This window comes from Tachyglossus aculeatus, chromosome 14, assembly GCF_015852505.1.
Source record: "Tachyglossus aculeatus isolate mTacAcu1 chromosome 14, mTacAcu1.pri, whole genome shotgun sequence".
In the NCBI taxonomy this organism is placed as follows: Eukaryota; Metazoa; Chordata; class Mammalia; order Monotremata; family Tachyglossidae; genus Tachyglossus; species Tachyglossus aculeatus.
In genome coordinates, this window is record NC_052079.1 from 58821930 (window position 1) to 58844404 (window position 22475).

The 22475-nt window shown below is 50.7% G+C and overlaps 1 protein-coding gene across 3 annotated transcripts in view; it reads right to left on the bottom strand.

The window, feature by feature from the left end:
• The window catches only part of MPPED1 (metallophosphoesterase domain containing 1), a 30652-nt gene that overhangs the window by 6921 nt on the left and 1256 nt on the right, over positions 1-22475 (bottom strand). The window contains exons 1-5 of one of the 3 annotated variants that reach the window (XM_038756878.1): positions 18736-19698; positions 13462-13749; positions 10730-10911; positions 9161-9386; positions 834-949 (exon numbers count right to left, since the gene is read on the bottom strand). In XM_038756878.1, coding sequence (XP_038612806.1) covers positions 834-949; positions 9161-9386; positions 10730-10911; positions 13462-13613 — 676 coding nt within the window. In that variant the 5' untranslated portion in view covers positions 13614-13749; positions 18736-19698. Of the gene's footprint in view, positions 1-833; positions 950-9160; positions 9387-10729; positions 10912-13461; positions 13750-15653; positions 15709-18735; positions 19699-22475 lie in introns of those variants that run through there. The other 2 variants (XM_038756880.1, XM_038756879.1) reach the window with 2 other exon arrangements.

The window sequence follows — 22475 nt, forward strand, 5'->3', positions numbered from 1 at the left end:
TACCTCATCTGTAAAATGGGGATTAAGACTGTGAGCTCCCCGTGGGACAAGCTGATCACCTTGTAACCTCCCCAGCGCTTAGGACAGTGCTCTGCACATAGTAAGCACTTAACAAATGCCATCATTATTGTTATTATTATGAAGATCTGGAGGTAAGAAGGTCCAGCTAGGTTGGGGGTCCAGAAGGATGAGGATCTGAAGGAGTGGCTATCTGGTGGGGATTGGGTCGGGTAGGATTGGGGTCTTGGAGGAATGGATGTCCAGCAGGGTTGGGGGTTTGCCAAAGACGTATCAGCCTCAGGCAAACACCAGGCAGTATTTGTTTTATGATGCTTGTTAAGTGCTTACCATGTGCCAGGCACTGTAATAAACATTCATTAAATCATATTTATTGAGCGCTTACTGTGTAGGTTCAAGATAATCAGGTTGGACACAGTCCCTGACCCACATGGGGCCCATAGTCTAAGTATTTTGTTCTGACGACTTGACACCTGTCCACATGTTTTGCTTTGTTGTCTGTCTCCCCCTTCTAGACTGTGAGTGTGTTTTTGGGTAGGGACCGCCTCTGTATGTTGCCAACTTGTATTTCCCAAGCGCTTAGTACAGTGCTTTGTACTCAGTAAGCGCTCAATAAATACGATTGAATGAATGAATTAATGAATAAGGAAGAGGGAGTAGGATTTAGTACCCATTTTATAGATGAGGTAACTGAGGCACAGAGAAGTGAAGTGATTTGCCCAAGGTCACACAGCAGACAAATGGCAGAGCCAGGATTAGAACCCAAGTCCTCTAAATCCCAAGCCCACTCCCAGTCTGGAAGAACGGGGTCTTACCGAGCGGTGGTCCATGCGTGATGAGAATATCTGTCCCCTCCGGAATGAGATTCCATTTCTCTAGCAGGGCTTGGCCTCGCGGGAGATTAAATCCCCAGCCGTAAAACCAGGGCTGCCTGCAAAACAGCAAGAAGGAGGAGGAGGAGTGGGCAGAGGGGAGGAAGGGAAAGGAGGAAAAGAGGGAGGAGGAGAGGAGGGAGAGGGAAAGGAGGGTTATCTCCAGAGCTGACCAATGACTGCTTGCTACAATCCAGCTCTGGTCAAGCACACATCTCAGTCTCAGTCTCAGCCTCTGACTTTGGAATCCTGCTGGTGGGCAGGGAATGTGTTGCTTTTTTCTGCTGTTCTTCCCAAGAACTGGGTACAGTGCACTGCTCATGGAGGTGCTCAGCAAATACTGCTACTGCTAATGCTGCTGTCCATGAGCTAGCTTGCCTTCATTGCTGCCACTTCCACTTTCACCACCACCACCATTACTTCATCATTACCATATCACCACCTCCTACTCCATCACCATTATCCCCACCATCCCCATCCCCACCATTATTCATTCATTCAATCGTATTTATTGAGTGCTTACTGTGTACAGAGCACAGTACTAAGCGCTTGGGAAGTACAAGTCGGCAACATATAGAGATGGTCCCTACGGAACAATGGGCTTACAGTCTCTGCCAAACAATCACACTTCCCCCCTTCAAAGCCCTACTGAAGGCTCACTTCCACCAAGAGGCCTTCCCAGACTAAGCCCCACTTTCCTCAGCTCCCCCTCCCTTCCACCTCACCTTGAATCTTTCCCTTTGTCCTCCCCCTCCCACCCCACAGCACTTATATATATGTATATATCTATAATTCTATTTATTTATATTGTTGCCTGTTTACTTGTTTTGATGTCTGTCTCCCCCCTTCTAGACTGTAAGCCTGTTGTGGGCATGGATTGTCCCTCTTTATTGCTGAATTGTACTTTCCAAGAGCTTAGCACAGTGCTCTACACTGTGCTAAAATCAATAAATATGATTTCAAAAAAATTATCACCTCTACCACCACCATCACTAATAATAATGGTATTTGTTAAGCACTTACCATGTGCAAAGCACTGTTCTAAGCACTGGGGGAATACAAGGTGATCAGACTGTTCCACGTGGGGCTCACAGTCTTAATCCCCATTTTACAGATGAGGTAACTGAGGCACAGAGAAGTTAAGTGACTTTCTCAAAATCACACAGCTGACAAGTGGTGGAGCAGGGATTAGAACCCATGACCCCTGACTCCCAAGCCTGTGCCCTTTCCACTGAGCCACGCTACTTCTCTACCACCTCCACCTCTATCACCACTATCACTACCATCACCACCACTACCTCCTCCATGACCACCACTGTCACCTTCATCACCACCATTGTTACTACCACCTTCATCACCACCACCACCATTTCCATCACCATCGTCACTTCCAACGCTTCCACCACTACCACCACACCTCCGCCGCCTTCATCACTGCTACTGCTGCAATCACTCCCATTGCCCACATTCCTGCTCAGAGGCGACTGTGCAGGTGGAGGTTTTTGCCCCTCCCATTCTAGGTCCCCTAAATGAGCTATTCCTCCAGTCATTTTCCCTGAGCTCAGTCTTGCCTGTCCCCCTGGCAGAGACAAAGAAGGAAACCTACAAAGTAATGACACACTCTCTCTCTCTCTCGCTCTCTCTCTCTCTCTCTCTCTCTCTCTCTCTCTCTCTCTCTCTCTCCCTCTTTTCTGCACAGACTTTGTGAACCATTCATTCATTCATTCATTCAATCATATTTATTGAGTGCTTACTGTGTGCAGAGCACTGTACTAAGCGCTTGGGAAGTACAAGTCGACAACAGATAGAGATGGTCCCTACCCAACAATGGGCTCACAGTCTAGAAGGGGAAGACAGACAACCAAACATGTAGACAGGTGTCAAAACCATCAGAATAAATAGAATTATAGCTATATGCACATCATTAATAAAATAGAGTAGTTAATATGTACAAGTAAAATAAACAGAGTAATAAATATGTACAAATATATACAAGTACTGTAGGGCAGGGGAGCAATGGAGAGGAGAGGAAAAAGGGGGCTCAGTCTGGGAAGGCCTCCTGGAGGAGGTGAGCTCTCAGTAGGGCTTTGAAGGGAGGAAGAGAGCTAGCTTGGCAGATGTATAGAGGGAAGGCATTCCAGGCCAGGGGAAGGATGTGGGCCAGGGGCAGATGGCAGGACAGTTGAGAACGAGGCCCAGTGAGAAGATTAGCAGCAGAGGTGGGGAGGGTGCGGGCTGGGCTGTAGAAAGAGAGAAGGGAGGTTAGATAGGAGGGGCCGAGGTGATGAAGACCCTTGAAGCCGAGAGTGATGAGTTTTTGCCTGATTTGTAGGTTGACAGGCAACCACTGGAGAGTTTTGATAAGGGGAGTGACATGCCCAGAGCAATTCTGTACAAAGATAATCCAGGTAACAGAGTGAAGTATAGACTGAAGCAGGGAGAGACAGGAGGATGGGAGGCTGATGCAGTAATCCAGTCGGGATAGGATGAGAGATTGCACCAGCAAGATAGTGGTTTGGACTGTGAGCCCACTGTTGAGTAGGGACCGTCTCTATATGTTGCCAACTTGTACTTCCCAATGGCTTAGTACAGTGCTGTGCACACAGTAAGCTCTCAATAAATATGATTGATTGATTGATTGATTGGATGGAGAGGAAAGGGCGGATCTTGGCAATGTTGTGGAGGTGAGATCGGCAGGTTTTGGTTACAGTTTGGATGTGTGGGGTGAATGAGAGAGTGAAGTCAAGGATGACACCAAGGTTGCGGGCTTGTGAGACGGGAAGGTTGGTACTGCCATCTACAGTGATGGGAAAGTCAGGGAGAGGACAGGGTTTGGGAGGCAAGACAAGGAGCTCAGTCTCCTGTTCTTTCTCAGAAGCCCTGGGAAGGGCAGCAGAGCTGAGCTCCTCTGTAACCTGGCCTGTGCAGGAAGGGGACCCGGCTCCTAGCCAGGGGGTAGGCAGACCAGCGGGTAGGCAGACCTGGCTGCCCCAACCGAACCTCCCCCAACTCCCACCCAATTGTCCCCACCCTCCTTTGACCCTGGCCAATGTCCATCCCTCCTTTCTCCTCACTGCACACCCACACCATCCCTTCTCTTCACATCAGCCCACTCCCGACGACCAATCTTCCTCTGGCATTAAGAGCAGGTCCCCAGGGAGGTACAGGTTGCCTTCACCCCTGGATCCAGTGCCAGCCCGTCCTCAGCACCAAGTAGGCCTTGATCCTCGATCTGATCCCCAGCACTCTGGGATTGAGAGCCCGCCTCGAGGACTTGATTCTAGTGCCAGTGGCTGGTGCTCACTGGTCCCTGTCCAACATGTTCCACCAGGGTCCAGAGCACAATGAATGAGAAGGGTGGGTGGGGGTGTGATGCCCAGCACTGGCCCTGACCCAGGGGGCTTGGCGGCATGAACTCTTTTTAAAAAAAATGGTATTTGTAAAGTGATTACTATGAGTCAAGTCCTGTTCTAAATTCTGGGGTAGATATAAATGAATTAGGATGGGCGAAGTCTCTGTCCCAGATGGGGCTCACAGATTAAGTAGGAGGGGGAACAGATATTGAATCCCCATTTTCTGTAAACTGCAGCACAGAGAAGTTAAGTGACTTGCCCTAGATCACACCACAAGCAATTGACAGAGCCGGGTTTAGAATTTAGGTCCTCTGACTCCCAGGACCATGCGCGTTCCACTAGGCCATGCTGCTTCTCCTCCAGGGCCGGTCCCCTGTCGCAGGAAAGATGGATTTATGAGCCGCTGGTGAAGGGTCAATGGAAAGTCCGGGGTCTGGTACCGGCGGGCCCAATTAGTGCCCAGGGGGCACTCAGTCTCCTTCGCCCAGCATCCTGGCTCCAGCTGGACATGGAGCTCCATTCAGTCTCACCCCTCCTCCCCTGGACCTCGCTCCCTGCCACCCCCTACGTACCTATCCTCCTTGCTCCCTGCGCCGGGGCCTGCAGGGCCAGGGAGTAAACACTCGGACACCCTGGGTTCTGTCGGCAGGTGACAGACCAGCTTGGAGAAGTTCTGAGAACAATCCTGAGGAGGCCATTTTTAGGAAAGGCATTGGTTATCGAGCGATAGCTTTCCTCAGCAGCCCAGGTTAAAAAAAAAAGTCAGAAAGAGGGCGCCTCAGTACGTCTCAGAAGTTCTGTAACTCGCCCATATGGTAGAGTGCAATTAGCCCCTTTGTGTTCTGTTTATCGTTTATGTTGTGTTTATTGTTATATTGTACTCTCCCAAGCGCTTAGTACAGTGCTGTGCACACAGGAAGTGCTCAATAAATACGGTTGAATGAATGAACCCTGATGCCTCGAAGCCACCACAGAACATTTCTGGAAGAGAGATGCGGGGAGAGAAGGAGGCCGAAACACACAGAGAGTCAGAGACGAGGGGCGGGACGGAGAGAGACACAAATAGGGGCAGAGGCACGGAGAGAGAAATGGAATGAGGAGAGAGGAAAGGGCGGAGAGGGGGAGGGGGAGACTCTCATTTCGGCGCTCGCTGTGCCGAAGACAAGCCAATTTCGCAAGCACGCAGGGATTTTGTAAACCGGCTCCCTTCCAGTGAAATTTTCATGACAAAACAGTCATCAAAGTTTGCGCGCGGAAAAAAAGAGGCGATTCCTGAGACGGAGCCTGCCGCATCCATCAACGCCGCTGCGTGTGGCGGGGCTGGGGGGGGGGGGGAATAGGAGGAGGGTCGGGGGGGGTTGGTGGGGAGGGTTAGTCGGTGGGGGGGGAGCAGCAGCCGGGCCCTTCCCCTCCCCCTCCCGCCTCTCTGACCCCAACAACTGGGCCGGACGCTTCGGAGTTGTCGGCCCGCCCAGGGGAGTCTCTGGTTACCCGCTGTTGGGTAGGGATTGTATCTATCTGTTGCTGATTGTAATAATAATAATCATGGCGTTTGTTAAGCGCTTACTATGTGCAAAGCACTGTTCTAAGCGCTGGTGGGTTACAAGGTGATCAGGTTGTCCCACGTGGGGCTCACAGTCTTTATCCCCATGTTACGATGAGGTAACTGAGGCTCAGAGAAGTGAAGTGACTTGTCCAAGGTCACACAACAGACATGTGGCGGAGCCGGGATTAGAACCCATGACCTCTGACTCCCAAGCCCGGGCTCTTTCCACTGAGCCAAGCTGCTAGTACAGTGCTCTGTACACAGTAAACGCTCAATAAATACGGTTGAATGAATGAATAAATGACTTCTTCACCCTGGGGGGCTGCACTAAGACCCCTCACCCTCGGGGAGTGGGGAGGGGGACTGCACTGAGCCTCCACATTCTGCGCTGCGCTTTGCTGCGCTGGTCCTTCTGCTCGTCTCCCCTCAGCCCCCGCGGATGTCGGAGCGCCGTGGGCCTGTGCTAAACTGGGCAAGACCAGATCTCCGTGCCTCTCCAACGAGGAGCCCGGACGGGGGACCAGGGTGAGCCGCTCCCTATGCCGAGTTAGGCCGCCCCCACCCGGGGGGCCAGGCCGCCCCCTCTGCCGGGCCGAAGTCTCCTTTCCCTGTCCCCCGATCCACGGAGATCTATGACGGAGAAGCAGCGTGGCTTAGTGGCAAGAGCACGGTTTTAGGAGTCTGAGGACGTGGGTTCTAATCCCAGCTCCTCCACTTGTCTGCTGTGTGACCTTGATCAAGCCACTTCACTTCTCTGTGCCTCAGTTACCTCATCTGTAAAATAGGGATTAAAACTGTGAGCCCCAAGTGGAGAAGCAGCGTGGCTCAGTGGAAAGAGCACGGGTTTTGGAGTCAGAGGTCATGGGTTCAAATCCCTACTCCACCAGTTGTCAGCTGTGTGACTTTGGGCAAGTCATTTAACTTCTCTGTGCCTCACTTACCTCATCTGTAAAACGGGGATTAAAACTGTGAGTCCCCCCTGGGACAGCCTGATCACCTTGTAACCTCCCCAGCGCTTAGAACAGTGCTTTGCACATAGTAAGCGCTTAATAAATGCCATCATTATTATTATTATTATTATTATTAAGTGGGGCAACCTGATTACCTTGTATCTACACCAGTGCTTAGAACAGTGCTTGGCATATAGTAAGCGCTTTAAAAATACTATCATTATTCTTATTATTCTTATTAATTACCCGCGGCGCACTGCCGTGCGGCCAGGCGAGGCACAGGTCGGGGGGATCTCCGAGCCAACTCTCCCGTTTCTGGGCGGGAAAAGCCAACGTCGACGGCCCCGACCTGATCCGGGAGCCAGCTGGACAACAGCAGCCTCTAGCGGGACGCCTCAGAGACAGAGAGACAGCGGGACACCCCAGAGACAGCACGACAGTTCAGAGATAACAGGACACCAGAGAGACGGCGGGATACCTCAGAGAAGGTGGGACATTTCAGAGACCGAGAGACAGCGGGAGACCACAGAGACAGACACCTCAGATACAAAAGAACACCTCAGTGACAGTGGAACAACTCAGAAGTAACGGGACACCTCACAGACAACAGGACAACTCAGAAATAGTCAGGACATCCCAGAGGCAGTGAGACTTCTCCGAGATGGTAGATACTTCAAAGGCAGAGAGACAGTGGGTGATCTCAGAGACAGAGAGATGGCAGGAGGCCTCAGAGAAGGAGAGACAGAGAGACAGCGAGGAGCCCGTGTCCAAGACAACTCTCTGCTGGTCTGTGCTGAGCCCTAGGCCCAGCCCTCCCCCAGGACCCCGCTCCCACCCCCACCCCACACCGAGGTGAGGCAGAAGCTGCAGCACCTGTGCCCATCCAGTGAGGATTTTTGCACCGAATTCCCGTCTTTCTGTTCTAAAGTCACCATTGGAATAATTTTCTTACAGAATGATAGTTGCCATGACAACCGTAGCAAATTTTCCTTTTCTGAAACAGATGTCTCATTTAGTTGAAAATTAGAATGTGAAAAAACCCATGGGAAAAATTAATTCAAACTTTAACAGAACACTGACTACAATGTAATCTGTTATACGTTAACCCTTCCTGCCTCCTCGCACTCCCCCCATTATCGCCCAATGAAGTCCAATTAAGGTGGCTTAATCGATCACAGTGACCCTTGCCCTCGAGAAGTCCCCAGTTTCCACCCAGCACTGACTCTTGCTTCCTAATCTCAGGGAATTTCCCACCCCCCATCTGGGCCTGCTCTGCCCATCCTGAGCCAACCATGGCTCAGTGGGCAGGAGGCTTGGTCAGGTGGTTTGGTCAGCTGCTCCTTGAGAAGCAGCATGGCTCAATGGAAAGAACATGGGCTTTGGAGTCAGAGGTCATGGGTTCAAATCCTGCTCCGCCACATGTCAGCTGTGTGACTTTGGGCAAGTCACTTAACTTCTCTGTGCCTCAGTTACCTCATCTGTAAAATGGGGATTAAGACTGTGAGCCCCATGTGGGACAATCAGTTCACTGTGTAACCTCCCCAGTGCTTAGAACAGTGCTTTGCACATAGTAAGTGCTTAATAAATGCTATCATTATTATTATTATTATTAGATCCACTTGGTTAGGATCAGACCCCGTCAGTGCTCAACGTGGGGCGAGGGGGTGCGGGGAGGGGAGGCTGGTCCTCAGTGCCCAGGGAGCTTGGGACAGGGGATGGTAGGAACATGGGGCTGTGCTCCATAGTGGCAGCAGACACTTTCTCTCTGTCCTGGAGAAGGTCCCAACCCTGACCAGAGGCGATTTGATTCTACCCATGAATAGGCAGGCATCCCACTTTTCCACATAGCCAAGCTGGCAGTGCCTCACTTTTCCCCACAGACAAGCTGGTAGTGTCCAGCTTTTCACCCACAGACAAGCAGGTAATGTCCCAACTTTCCCTACAGACAAGCAGACAATGTTTCCCTCTTCCCCACTGATCAGCAGGCAGTATCTCACTTTTCCCCAAATACAAGCAGACAGTGCCCCGCTTTCCCCACAGACAACCCAGTCATGCCCCGCTTTTCTTCACAGACAAGCAGGTAGTGTCCCACTTTTCTGCATAGACAAGCAGGCAGTGTCCCACTTTTCCCCATGACAAGCAAGAAGCATCCCACTTTTTCATACTGACAAACAGGGAGCTTGTTGGCCCAGGAAAACACACAGTGGGAAGGAAAAGCATGTATTTTCTTATAAGTCAGCTCCCCTCCCAGACCCTAAGGGTGCCCTTCCTCACCTTTCAGGTGCCCCTCTCCCTCCCTCCCCATTCCCCCCACCCCAGTTCCCCTGTTCCCAGGATCACAGTTGTGCCCAGACGGGCATATGGACAGGCCAATGGATGTCCCAGGCAGAGGCTGCACTTGCTGCTGCCCAGGCTGCTTACCATGGGGACCCATACACCCTGAAGCCCCTTACGGACACTTCTGAGTCCTGAAGGTAGATGCAGTTGGTGAGCAGAGACTGAACGTTCTCATAATTCTCTGGTTTCAGCTTGGACACAGAGGGAAAATAGTAAAAGTCTTGTTTGATCAAGTCAGCCATGAACTCCTGGTCGAAGGTCAGCTCGTGGTTGCCGGCAATCACAATCTTGTATTCGTAGGGGAGGCTCCCTAGAGTGGAAGAAAGTGGAGCGCCATCACCTCTCTGAAAGCCGGGGCCAGAACCCTCGCCCCACCACTCACCACCTGTCCTCCACCCAACTCACTCTTGTGACCAAGAGCAGTGTCCCCTCTGGAAGTCAGAGGGAATTTGTTGACAGGCACTGGTGGGTGCCCATGAATTTTCAATTTGGCTGTTCCAGATACAGAAACTCCCCACGGCTTAGGGCACACCTAACACTTCTGGGCTCCCTTCACCTTCCTCCTCTGCTCCAAGTCTGAAGGCACCGACCGGCCAGCCATTTTCCCAGGGACTAGGAATGGAGTGGGCAGGAACTGGGCAAACCCTAAGGTTTTCTTTCTTCATGAACAGGGGCAGTTAGACAAAATCAAAAAAATCCATTGATCTCTGGTATTTAGTCAGCATCTACTGAGTGTTGCACACTGTATTTAGCATTTGGGAGAGCACAATAGAGTTAGAGCTAGAGAAGCAGCATGGCTTAGCAGAAAGAGCCCCAGTTTGGGAGTCAGAGGTCGTGGGTTCTAATCCCAGCTCCACCACTTGTCTGCTGTGTGACCTTGGGCAAGCCACTTCACTTCTCTGTATGTCAGTTACCTCACCTGTAAAAGGGGGATCGAGATTGGGAGCCCCATGTGGGACAACCTGATTGCCTTGTATCTACCCCAGTGCTTAGAATAGTGCTTGGCACATAGTAAGTGCTTAACAAATACCATCATTAGTAGTAGTAGTAGATGACACAATCTCTGCCCTCAAGGAGTTTTAGAGTCTCTGGTGTGCAGAGCACTGGACTGAGTGCTTTGGAGAGCACAACAGAATTAGTAGAGCATGATCCCTGCCCTCAAGGATCTTAAAGTCTACTCTTGAGCCCTTGGGAGAGAGTACAAAAAAGTTAGTAGGCAGGATTCCCTGCCCTTGAAGATCTTACAGTTGGCCTGGGGCAGAGCACTGTACTGAGCACTTGGGAGCATGTAATAGAACACCTGGTCCCTGCCCTTAAGGAGCTTCCAGTCCAGTATACAGCAAGCCAAAAAAAAACCCTTCTGCTTTTGCTAGTTGAGCAGCTGTGGCCCAGGTATTTTGGGGGCCTGAATCATCTGGAGAGCCTGCCCGCGTAGACCCAGCTTCTGCAGCACTAGGCAAGTCACTTCACTTCTCTGTGTCTCAGTTTTCTCATCTGTAAAATGGGGATGTAGGCTGAAAGCACCATGTGGAACAGGGACTGTGTCCAACCTGATTTACTCGTATTCAACCCAGCATTTAGAATAGTGCCTGGCACATAGTAAACTCTTAACAAAGGCCACAGTTATTACTGTTGTTATCACCCAGCACTCACCCAACCACTCATTGAATTTCTTCACTTCGCTCGGCAAGCCCAGCTCTGTGAAGTCACCAGCATGGATTAAGACATCTCCATACGGCATCTGGATGGGATCCGTCCTCGAGTGAGTGTCAGACACACAGACAAAGCGCGTGTAGCCAGGAGGTTTGGGAGCATCATGGGGTACTGGGTCCACCCTAGGAGAGAAAGTTACTCTCCATCAATCCATCACTTGCAAGCATTGAGAACTTAGTGTGTGTGGAGCACTCTATTGAGCACTTGAAGATGACAATATGATAGGGTTGGTAGACCTGGTTCCTGCCCTCAAGGAATTTGGAATCTACTGTGAGAAGAAGACTGAAATAAACACTTGGAGAGGACAATATAATAGAGTAGGTAGAGACATTTGCTGCCCTCAAGGAACTTGGCGTCTACTGTGTATAGAGCACTGCACTAGGTGCACAATACAATAAAATAGGTAGCCACAGCCCCTGCCTTCAAGGAGCTTACAGGTTAGTGATAGAACCTGTGAGTCGCCAACAGGCTGCAGAGCCCAGAGTTCCCTCCATTTCCCTCTGCTCAGGCCAGGCTTAGTCCAGACAAAAAGCGGGGTGGTGCCCCAGGGCACTCAATACAGGTCCAGCTGCTTCCCAGTGCCCTGGCCTCAGTCTCATAAAGGCACGGTCCCAGTAGCCCTTCATCCAGACCCTTCAGACTCAACTCGGCTGGTTTTCCACACTCAGCAGGCCAATGCAGACCCCCTTAGGGGATTGGGGAGGCATCACTTAGGGCTTACTTAAACTGTGAGCCCCAGGTGGGACAGGGGCTGGGTGCAACCTGATAAACTTATATCTACTCCAGTACTTAGAACAGTGCTTGAAACATAGTAAGCACTTAACAAATACCATAAACCAAAACAAACAAGCAATCAAGGGGCAGTGGCCACCAGTCCCCTCTGAGTCTCTTGTACAGTGCTGGGCACAGAGTGAGTACCTGATTTACCCCTTCCTCCCTTTCCCATCTCTTCTTTTAACTAATCGCTGGTATTTACTGAGCACTTACTGTGTGCCCACTATGTACCCAGTGTGGGGAGGGTGCTGTGCCCACTCCCCTTAATCCTCCCTGGGCCCCACCCACACTAAGACCCACCTCCCTTGGCCCTTTCCCAACCTGCCCACACAAGTATTTTTATAGGGACCATTCTTGTTACACTGCTTAATCTTCCGGTGATCATTTTCACTCACACTTATAAAGTGCTTCCGGTGGGTAAAATGCTGGACTAAGTGCTGGAATCACTTATATGGAAATTAACATGGAAATCAATTCAGAAACGTCCTTGCCCCACATTCACCATTTGTGTGTGTGTGTGTGTGTGTGTGTGTGTGTGCGCATGCGCGCGCATGCATTGGGGAGGGTGGGGGAGACATGTGGACAGAGACACAGCCACTGTCTTGCTGTGTGACCAAAGGCAAGTCAACTAATCTCTCTGGGCCTCAGTCTCCTCCTCTGAAAAATGGGGATAAAATAGATTGTGAGCCCCGCTGGGGCCTGGGATTATGTCCGATCAGTTTACCTCACCTTTGCCCCAGCACTGAGCACAGTACTTGGCACGTAAAAGGCACTTAATGAATAACATCATTATTAGAAACAGTAGCACCCTAACCCAATCGGCAATGAAAACAAGTTAAAATTCAACAGTGAAAAATATCAACAGTGAAACATGTTCACTCCACTGGGAAACGTTTCCAACTCAACAGACTGTGAGCACCATCCGAAGCCCATGAATTGCTCACATAGGAGTCGCCTGTGCTAATACTGTACTGTGAAAGCACAGGCCCCCCGGGTTCCAGCTGTGGTGGGGGACAAGTGACCCCAGGTTCTAGCTATGTGAGTAGTGTGGACTGGCAATCCTGGGTCCCAACAGTGGAGGTTTTGGGGATGGGTGTCCCCAGATTCCAGTTGTGGGAGTGGTGGGGACCAGTGATCCCAGGCTCCGGTGTTCCTTGACTCCAGCTAAGAGGGGACTGGGGCCAGTGTTCCCTAATTCCAGCTGTGTGGGTGGTGGGGATGGGTGACCCTTGGTTCCATGGTTCCAGCTATATGGGTGGTGGAGACCGATGACCTTGGGTTCTAGCTGTGTGCACCAGTGCCCCAGGGCTTCAGCTGAGGACATGGTAGGAACTGATGACCCCAGGTTCCAGTTCTGGGAGTGGTGGGGACCAGTATCCTCCGGGGTTCCACTTGTTTGGTAGTGGGAACCAGTATCTCCTGATTCCAGCCGAGAGGGGATTGGGACTGGTGCTCCCTAATTCCAGCTTTGTGGGTGGTGGGTACTGGTGACCTCGGGTTCTAGTTGTGGAGGTTGTGGGGACTGATGTTCCCGGGCTCCAGTTGTGGGGCTGGCAGGGACGGGTGACCCCAGGTTCCAACTCTGGGGATAAAGGGGACTGAAATGCCCACAGTGGCCAATACTGAACTGGTGTCCAGACTCACAGCTGAATTATAGAACAGCTGGAAATAGGCTGAAGCTGCACCCACCATGACCCAAACCCTCAGCATTTGTTTTGTGCCACGGTCCAGGCCAAGGTGGCACCAGGGTGAACAGATGGCAAGGCACAGTGAGGGCCTTGTATACTGATGGCAGGGGATAGCAGGAGATCATGTGGACAAATAGTAGGGGACAACAGGGATCATGTGGACAGAGGCGGAGGCCAGTGGGGGTCCAGGATGGCAGGACACGCACTCACATCTGGACATGTGGCGGCTGGAAGCGACCTTGGTTGATATTGTAGAAGGTGAAGGCCTGTGTGGGGTTGGAGCTGTACTCATCCACCTCGATGAGGAGCCGGCCGTGCTGCACCCTGCGAGCCGCCATGATGTGTGACTGGGAGAAGGCCATCCTGGCGGGGGCTGGCAGATGGTTAGGTGGGCAGCCAGCCAGTGGCTCCTCCAACTCTCAGTGCCCCTTCCTCTCCAGAGCATCAGCAGGAGCCCAGGCCATCTCCTCACTCCCCTGCATGTGTGACTTTCACCACCTGTGAGCAGAAGGCAGAGAAGGAAGACAACCTTCAGTCAACCTACCTACCCACCAATAGTATGTACTGGGCACCTGTGGGCAAAGCACTCTACTGGATGCCTGCTGTCCTCCCTCCTAGATCTGGAGAGTTATACTGGGTACCTAAAGTGTGCAGAGCACTGTATTGGGAATCTCCTGAAAGCAGAGCCCTGAACAAAGGTGTGCTGGGAGCCTACTGTGCACAGAATGCTGTAAGAGGTGTGTTCCATGTGCCGAGTGCTGAACTGACCATCTTCTGTATCCAGAGAGCTGTATTGGAAGTCTACTGTGAGCAGAGAACTTCATTAACCACTTGGGAAAATGCAATAGAGTTGGTATTTTGGTAATGATGGTATGCAACACTTACTTAAGTACTGAACACTAGGCTATGATCTGGGATAGATACAAGATGTTTTTTTTCCTCAGTCTTCTTGAGGGCCGAGGGCTGATTTCTTCACTGCGTGTACCGAAGGAGAAAATGAGCCTGTTTCAGCTCCTCTGCAGTCATATTCCAAAGACATATGAAATGAGGAAAAAGCCCCTTTCGCTCTGTGCTTGGAAGGCACAGTCAGAACACAAATTAGATTAGGAAAATGACAGAAATTAGAGACTAGAGAACGCTTTAATTGTTTTCCAAGGCAAAAAGGTGATTTACCCAGCCTTCAGGACGAGGGGACCCAAGCAGCTAGGCCCAAAGCACCCTGAGACTTCATTCTCTGCTCAGTCTGACTGCCCAAGACCAACCATCTGTGCGGGGTCATTCTGTCCTAGCTCTCAGCTCTCTTCCTCCCTTCAAAGCCCTACTGAGAGCTCACCCCCTCCAGGAGGCCCTCCCAGACTGAGCCCCCTTTTTCCTCTCCTCCTCCCCATCCCCCCGCCCTACCTCCTTCCCCTCCACACAGCACCTGTATATATATATATATATATATATATATATATATATATGTACAGATTTTATTACTCTATTTATTTTACTTGTACATGTTTACTATTCTATTTCTTTTGTTAATGATGTGCATATAGCTTTAATTCTATTTGTTCTGTCAATTTTGACACCTATCTACAGGTTTTGTTTTGTTGTCTGTCTTCCCCTTCTAGACTGTGAGCCCGTTGTTGGGTAGGGACCATCTCTATGTGTTGCCGACTTCTACTTCCCAAACGCTTAGTACAGTGCTCTGCACACAGTAAGTGCTCAATAAATACGATTGAATGAATGAATGAATGAATGTCCTTCTCCCTCGGGCCCAGCTGCTCTCTGGGGAGGAGCAAGGTGCTATTGGCAATTAAACCAGCGGCTGGGGGGGCCCTGGATCCTCCTGCCCAAAGCCTCCCCTCCCCAGAGATGATCCTCTAAGTCCGCTGACCTTGGTGCTGTGTCCCTCATCTCCAGCTGAGACTGTCTCTGGAAGCAGAAGAGCAGCAGCATGGTACAGGGGACAGAGCATGGGGCTGGGAGCCAGAAGACCTGGGTTCTAGTCCTGGCTCTGCTCCTGGCCTGCTGGGTGACCCTGGGGAAGTCAAGGCAGTGTGATCTAGTGGATAGAGCAAGGGCCTGGCAGTCAGAAGGACCTGAGTTCTAATCCCGGTTCCATCACTTGTCTGGTGTGTGACCTTGGGCAAGTCATTTAACTTCTCTGTGCCTCAGCTACTTCACCTGAACAGTGGAGACTAATACTGTGAGCCCCATGTAGGACGTGGACTGTGTCCAACCTGACTATCTTTTATCTACCCCAGTGCATAGTACAGTGCCTGGTACAGAGTAAGTGGTTAACAAATGCCATAAAAAAAGAAAGAAAAAATGGACTGTACTGACACTCCTTAATCATTGTAGTTGGAAAGGGCATGAGTAAGGTCGAAAAGGAAGCCAGAGGGGGAATTTTTCACCTTTTTGAGGGGGAAATTTGTTTTTTCCCTCCTCCTTTTCCTTCCAATTATTGTGCGGACTAGTTATCGTTTCTTGTTAAGAGCCATTCATGGTCCAGCTAGAGGGAAATTATCATGAAGAAAAAATCAACTAAGGATAAATGTTCAATTAAGTGAAAAAACAAGTATTTCAGCTGTTACCCATAATGGGAGTATTGATTAAGAGCCATCTAGGGCCAAGCACTGTGCTAAGCACTGAGATGGATACAGAACAATGACTAGTGGAAAGAGAACAGGCCTGGAAGTCAGAGGGCCTGAGTCCTAATCTCAGCTCTACTACTGGATTGCTGTGTGACTTTGGGTAAATCATTTCACTTCTCTGTGCCTCTGTTTCCTCATTTGTAAAATGTGGATTTAATATCCGTTCTCCCTCCTACTTATTCATTCATTCAATCATATTTATTGAGCACTTACTGTATGCAGAGCACTGTACTAAGTGCTTGGGAAGTACAAGTTGGCAACATACAGAGACGGTCCCTACCCAACAATGGGCTCACAGTCTAGAAGGGGGAGACAGACAACAAAACAAAACATGTGGACAGGTGTCAAGTCATCAGAATAAATAGAAATAAAGCTAGATGCACATCATTAACAAAATAAATAGAATAGTAAATCTGTACAAGTAAAATAAATAGAGTAATAAATCTGTACAAATGTATATACAGGTGCTGTGGGGAGGGGAAGGAGGTAGGGTGGGGCGGATGGGGAGGAGGAGAGGAAAAAGGGGGCTCAGTCCGGGAGGGCCTCCTGGAGGAGGTGAGCTCTCAGTAGGGATTTGAAGGAAGGAAGAGAGCTAGCTTGGCAGATGTCAAGAAACTGTATCTGATCTGATGGTCCTGTATCTATTCCAACATTTAGCAAGGTGCTTTGCACTTAATAAGTGCCTAGCTACTATTATTATTATCACATTATTATTATTATACCTAGTCTCTGCCACAGCGGGGCTCATGGTCTAAGAGGGAGATAAGGGGAACTGATTTTTCTCCATTTTACAAGAGAGGAAACTGAGGCTACAGAGATCTAGTGACTTGCCCCCAATCACACATCAGATGAGGGCCAAAGCTGGAACTAGAACACAGGTTTCCTAACTCCCAATCCTGTGCTCTGTCCACTAAACCGCTCACTGCCTTTCTAACCCCATCCCATCCACTATTATGGTCTGGTCCTGTTGGCAGATTAGAGGCCTCATGGCCTTCTCCCCAGAGAAGCAGCACGGCATAGGGGATACAGCTCAAGCCTGTGAGTCAGAAAGGTCATGGGTTGGAACCAGAATGATCTCTCCTCTGCCACATGTCTACTGTGTGACCTTGGGCAAGTCATTTCACTTTGTGCCTCAGTTACTTCACCTGTAAAATAGGGATTGAGAGTGTGAGCCCCATGTGAGACAGGGACTGTGTCCAACCCGATTAGCTTGTATCCACCCCAGCGATTAGTACAGTGCCTCACACATAGTAAGTGCTTAACTAATACCACAATTATTATTATTATTGTTATTATTACCTGTCCTCCTTCCTTTTTATACTGTGAGCCCCAAGTGGGTCCTGATGATCTTGTAGCTTCCCCAGTGCTTAGTGCAGTGCTTGGCACATGTAAGCGCTTAACAAATACCACAATTATTATTATTGTTAATAGTAGTAGTAATAATAATAATAATGAAATCCAAATCCACTTCAGCTGATGGAAAGGTGTTTGCCACTTAAAAACCTTTTTTTATCCAGGCTAACACTTTGCAGCACAACTATCTAATTTTACATTACACTTTTTAATTCTGACCCCCAAAAGACTATGACTGCTATGGCTTCCAATTTATTACATACTTTGATTCCAGGATGACAAAGTGGCCAAACTATGTACAGAATCATGGCCAGAGCCCACAGACAGTCACTACTTACTCCTTTCATTTTAGAATCAATGCAGCCCGGCTACATCCGGATGTCTTCCTTCCGCGCTCTGTAGCTCTATAGTGTACCCTCTTCCAACAGATATTAGCACAAAATGACTTTTTAAAAACCTGCATTTAAATGCACAGAGACATTCAGCAAAACCCTCTGCCACCTCCCAAATGATTCTGAGGCTGGTTCTCACTTCACCTATCTCTGATTTCAGCAGGAAACACCATGATAGATGGATGGATATTCCGCCAATTTCCTATCGGGTTCCTTTGTTGAGACAGTGAACTGTTTTATGCTGGTTTTACATCCAGAATGAAACAGAGATGCCTGGAATCTGCTTAACTCCATCAGAAACACAGAATGAAAGGTAAAGCAGATGTGTAAAATCCGCACCAAAGAAATCTCCCTTTCCATTCGGGTGGCCTGATCATGTAGGCCCCCAGGGTTTCGGCGGTCAGATAAAACTCATGCAGAAAGTCAGCAAGAATCTGCAGTCCTCGTGAAAACCTATTCAGCGGGTGTCACTGGCGCGTAATCGAACAGGGTGATTCTGATGGACTTGGCGTTTCTCTGAGCAGTTAGAGATGAAAATTCAATCGACCGGGAGGCTATGGGTAAGGACTCATTCATTCATTCATTCACTCAATCGTATTTATTGAGCGCTTACTTTGTGCAGAGCACTGTCCTGAGCGCTTGGGAAGTACAGGTTGGCAACACATAGAAACAGCCCCTACCCAACAACGGGCTTACAGTCTAGAAGGGGGAGACAGACCACAAAACAAAACATGTGGACAGGTGTCAAGTCATCAGAATAAATAGAAATTAAGCTAGATGCACATCATTAACAAAATAAATAGAATAGTAAATATGTACAAGTAAAATAAATAGAGCAATAAATCTGTACAAACATATATACAGGTGCTGTGGGCAGCATTTTTCTAGAGTCTCCAAGGCCAGATTTCATTCTCCTCCGCGCAGTGAGACCCAATAAATCAATCCATCAATTAATCAAGAAGTGAACAATCTAGCAGGGGCCTGGCCCTCAGGACCCAGCACTCAGGGATGATGATTCCGAGTGAGAGAGTGAGCTGCTAGCTTCAGTCCCACAGAAATCCCAAAGCCCAAATTCCCGGGATGGAGTGACAACATACCAGGTGTGCAGTCAAAACTCTTGATTCCCTGATGCCGGAATACTGCCTGACAAGGCTCCGCATCAAAGGGAGGGAGACGCCGCGGCTTCCGATTTCTACACCTCTCGTCTTCTCCCTCCGCACGAGCAGCTGAAATGGTCGACGCCCAAACTCTTTGCTCACTGCCAGCTTCCTGGCTGCAATGGCTCTTACGGCATATATGCAGGTGGCCCAGAGAGCCCACGCACAAGCACAAATATCCCGGGCTGGACAAGATGGGCATGTGTCTGTCCGAGTACCCCAACCTGTGTGGGGGTCTGTCTGGGTGCCCGAGTTAGTTTAAGGGGCCTGATCTGTGTGAGACCCAGAAACTGGATGAGGTCTGGAGGGGATCATGTGCCTGAGCCTTTGTGGAGGGGTCTAAAGCAGAACCGCTCCCCCCTCCCGACCCGAAAAAGGAAATGGGAAATCTCCCGCATTGGGCTAACAAGTCAACAGTAGCTGGCCCATCCTATTGGAAGGCCCAAATTCCAAAGGGGAAAAAAATCCAGTGAGCAACTATCTCCTGGGTGACAGGGTCTACGGTATGTGGAGGAGAGGCCCGGAGACTCCATGACCTTGATCCGGCCCCTGGCCTGACCCTGAACAGACCCAATCTCCTTTCCTGACTCTGATCTGACCCTGATCTGGCCCGGACCTTGCCCCAGCCCTGACCTGACCCTAGCCCTGATCTGCCTCAGAGTTGGCCACCCTAATCCTAACCTTGACCTGGCCCTAATCCTAACCAGCCCCTTGACATGGCCCTGATTTGACCCTAACCTGCCCCCACCCTGATCCAACTCTGACCTGACCCTGACTCCCAGGGGTCCACGCAGACACAAAGAGATGGGAGCATTGTAAGGAAATGGCCTTCCATGTCCTGGATTGGATAAGGAGGGAAAGAGACAATGTGATGTTTGGCTTTTTTTCCATTTTGGCCCCCAGCTCTTTTGCTTCTAATGGTATTTGTTAAGTGCTTATTATGTGCCAGGCACTGTACTAAGTGCTGGGGTAGATAAAAGCTAATCGGGTTGGATGCAGTCCATGTCCCACGTGGGGGTTCACAAACTTAATACAGATGAGGTAACTGAGGCACAGAAAATCAAGTGATTTGCTCAAAGTCACACAGCAGACGGGTGGCAGAGCAGGGTTTGGAACCCAGGTCCTTCTGACTCCCAGGCCCATGCTTTATCTATGAGGCCATGCTGCTTCAGTTGGCCCCAGCCGACCCCCCTGGAGTCTCACCTGAGAGACCACCCTCTCCCAGAAGCCACAACCCACCTGTTCCAGTGGCTGGAGCTAGCTGGGGGAGCCCAGACGGGTGGGCATAGGGGAATTGGCAGAATGCTTTCCTAATGCTCACAATGCGGTTGCCCTGGGCCTGGGACTCCTGTCCGGCCTAGCCGGTCCCACCTTCTCTATCCCTGCCCCATCTAGGCCAGGGGCCACCACAGGTAAGAGAAATTCCCAGGTAACCCCCATCAAAACCAAGCCAACAGGGCCCAGGATCAGTGTCACCGAGAAGCTCAGATTTTCCACGGAAACGGCAAGGGAGATGCAAGGAAGCCAAGGCCATTTATGGAGAAACTTGCATGATTAATGCGGGGAGAAAACCCAGCAGCTCCCACAGGGGCCTTCAGCTTCGGCCACCCCTGGGACCAGCCCAAGCCAGGGACCACCCGGTCCTCATGCACTCATCCAGTCAGCTGGACTGGACTGAGAAGGGGATCCCCCTCACCCAGCCACCTTCTTGGCTCTCTGCCAGCCCCCGACCCCACATCGGGCAGGGAGACCAGTGTTGTGCAGCTAGGCAGAAAGACCACTTGGTGGTCCATGGCCAGAGTGGGTCTGGTCCATCACCCAGAAGGATCAAGCAGACACTCCAGGCTCTCCAAAGCCATGACAGCATGGCCAGAGTGCACAGCCAAGTGGGAATCTTGCTCCCACCACCCTCAGAAGAGGCCAAAACCCTTTCTCCCGTGTACCCGGGTTGGAATAGTTTCAGGACGGGTGAGATTTTCAGCTTCAGGGCTGAGCCTTCTCACTCGGGAATGGCTGCGGCTGCAGCAACCATTTCAATTCTGGACTCTCCAAGGCAGCGTCCGTGAGTCTCCCTCGCGGGCTCGGTCAGGAAGTGACCCAATCCTGCGGAGACCCATGCACGCAGGTGGCTGGGAGGGGGCTTGGCTGGATGCAGGGAGTCCTCTGGGGCTGCTCTTTCATCCACAAAGAGATGGGGAAAGTGTCCCTGGGCAGATCAGTCAGGGTCTCTGGAATCCGGGCAGAGCGAGAGCCAACAGTGGGTGTCCATGGCCTCTTCTGCTGACAGGTCTGAGCTCCGCAGCTGAATTAGCTCCTGAGGGAGAGACAGCCGGCTGATCCCTGAAGTCCTGGGAAGGAGGAGTTTGGACCCATCTTCACAATTTCTTTGACTTCCATCCCCAGATAAAAGAGTTTGCGAGCACGTGGCTGCTCCCCTGGATGTCTGGGCCAGGGCCAGGTCCCAGCTAGGCACTAAGGAAGATCATTTTAAGTTCAGCTGGAGTGCAGGCCGAACTGGGCAGAAGACCCTGACCATCCAGTGGTTCTCGGGCACTTTGTTCCTTAGGACCCATCTCCTCACTAATGCCAGGGCAAATCCCTGGCGAGTTCACAGCACTGCATCCACAGATTTAATGCACCCATGGCATTGTTCTCAAAATATTGCTTTTCATGGCATTCCATCCACAGCACTACCCACGGCACTATCCCCATGGCACTGCACCCACAGCACTGCATCCACAGAACTGCCTCCACAGCACTAAACCTCCAGTACTACATCCATGGGCACTGTGGCCACAACACTGTCCATGACACTGCACCCATAGTATACTATCCACAGCACTACCTCCACAGCACTGTGCCCACAACACTAAGTCTACAGTACTGCTCACAGCACCAGACCTCCTGTACTGCATCCACAGTACTGTGCCCACAGCACTTCATCCACAAAACTGCACTCAAAACACACAGGAAAGTTCATCTTGAAACACAGGTCCCCTCCAGCCCCTTCAGCCTTCTCCAAAGAATCACCCTCTTGAAGAGTTCCTGATTCGTTTGCAACTCCGAAAGCGTTTGGGGGTGATTTCGCAGGAGAGTAGCTGGACAGATTTAATCAGCCTTTGGTCCAAACTCAGGATGGGCCTTTCCAGCAGGAGGGGCAGGAGGGTGGGGGTGGAGGAGGGTGGGACAAACTTGTTCTCCCCTTCTGCTCACCCCTGGGCTTCTTTCATAATGGAGTCCCTTCTGTCCTAAGCAGCCTAGCCATGGAAGTGCACACTTGGAATTGGGTGAAGACAGGAACCTCCAACCCTCAGCCAAACTGACCAATGAAAACAAAAAGCTTGGAAGCAGCAGGGAAACAGTTCCAGGGTGCAGGTTGGAGGGGCAGGGGGCAGACTGAGGGGGCACAGAGGGTGGGCACAGCCCCAGGGTGTGGGCTGGAGAGGACAGAGGAAGGGGACAGCTCCAGGGGGCAGATGGCGGGGTGGGGGGGCGGGGTACAGCCCCAGGGTGCGCGGTTGGGTTGGGAGGGAGAGGCACAGAATGGGACACAGTCTCAAGGAATTTTTGTTTTTCAGTTGGATTGCCCTAATCGCCAAGAGCGATGAGGGGGTTGTAATCGGGTGAGCTGCTCCCGGACCCGCCCCCCTTCACCCTCCAGCAGGACCGGCCAGGGGCGA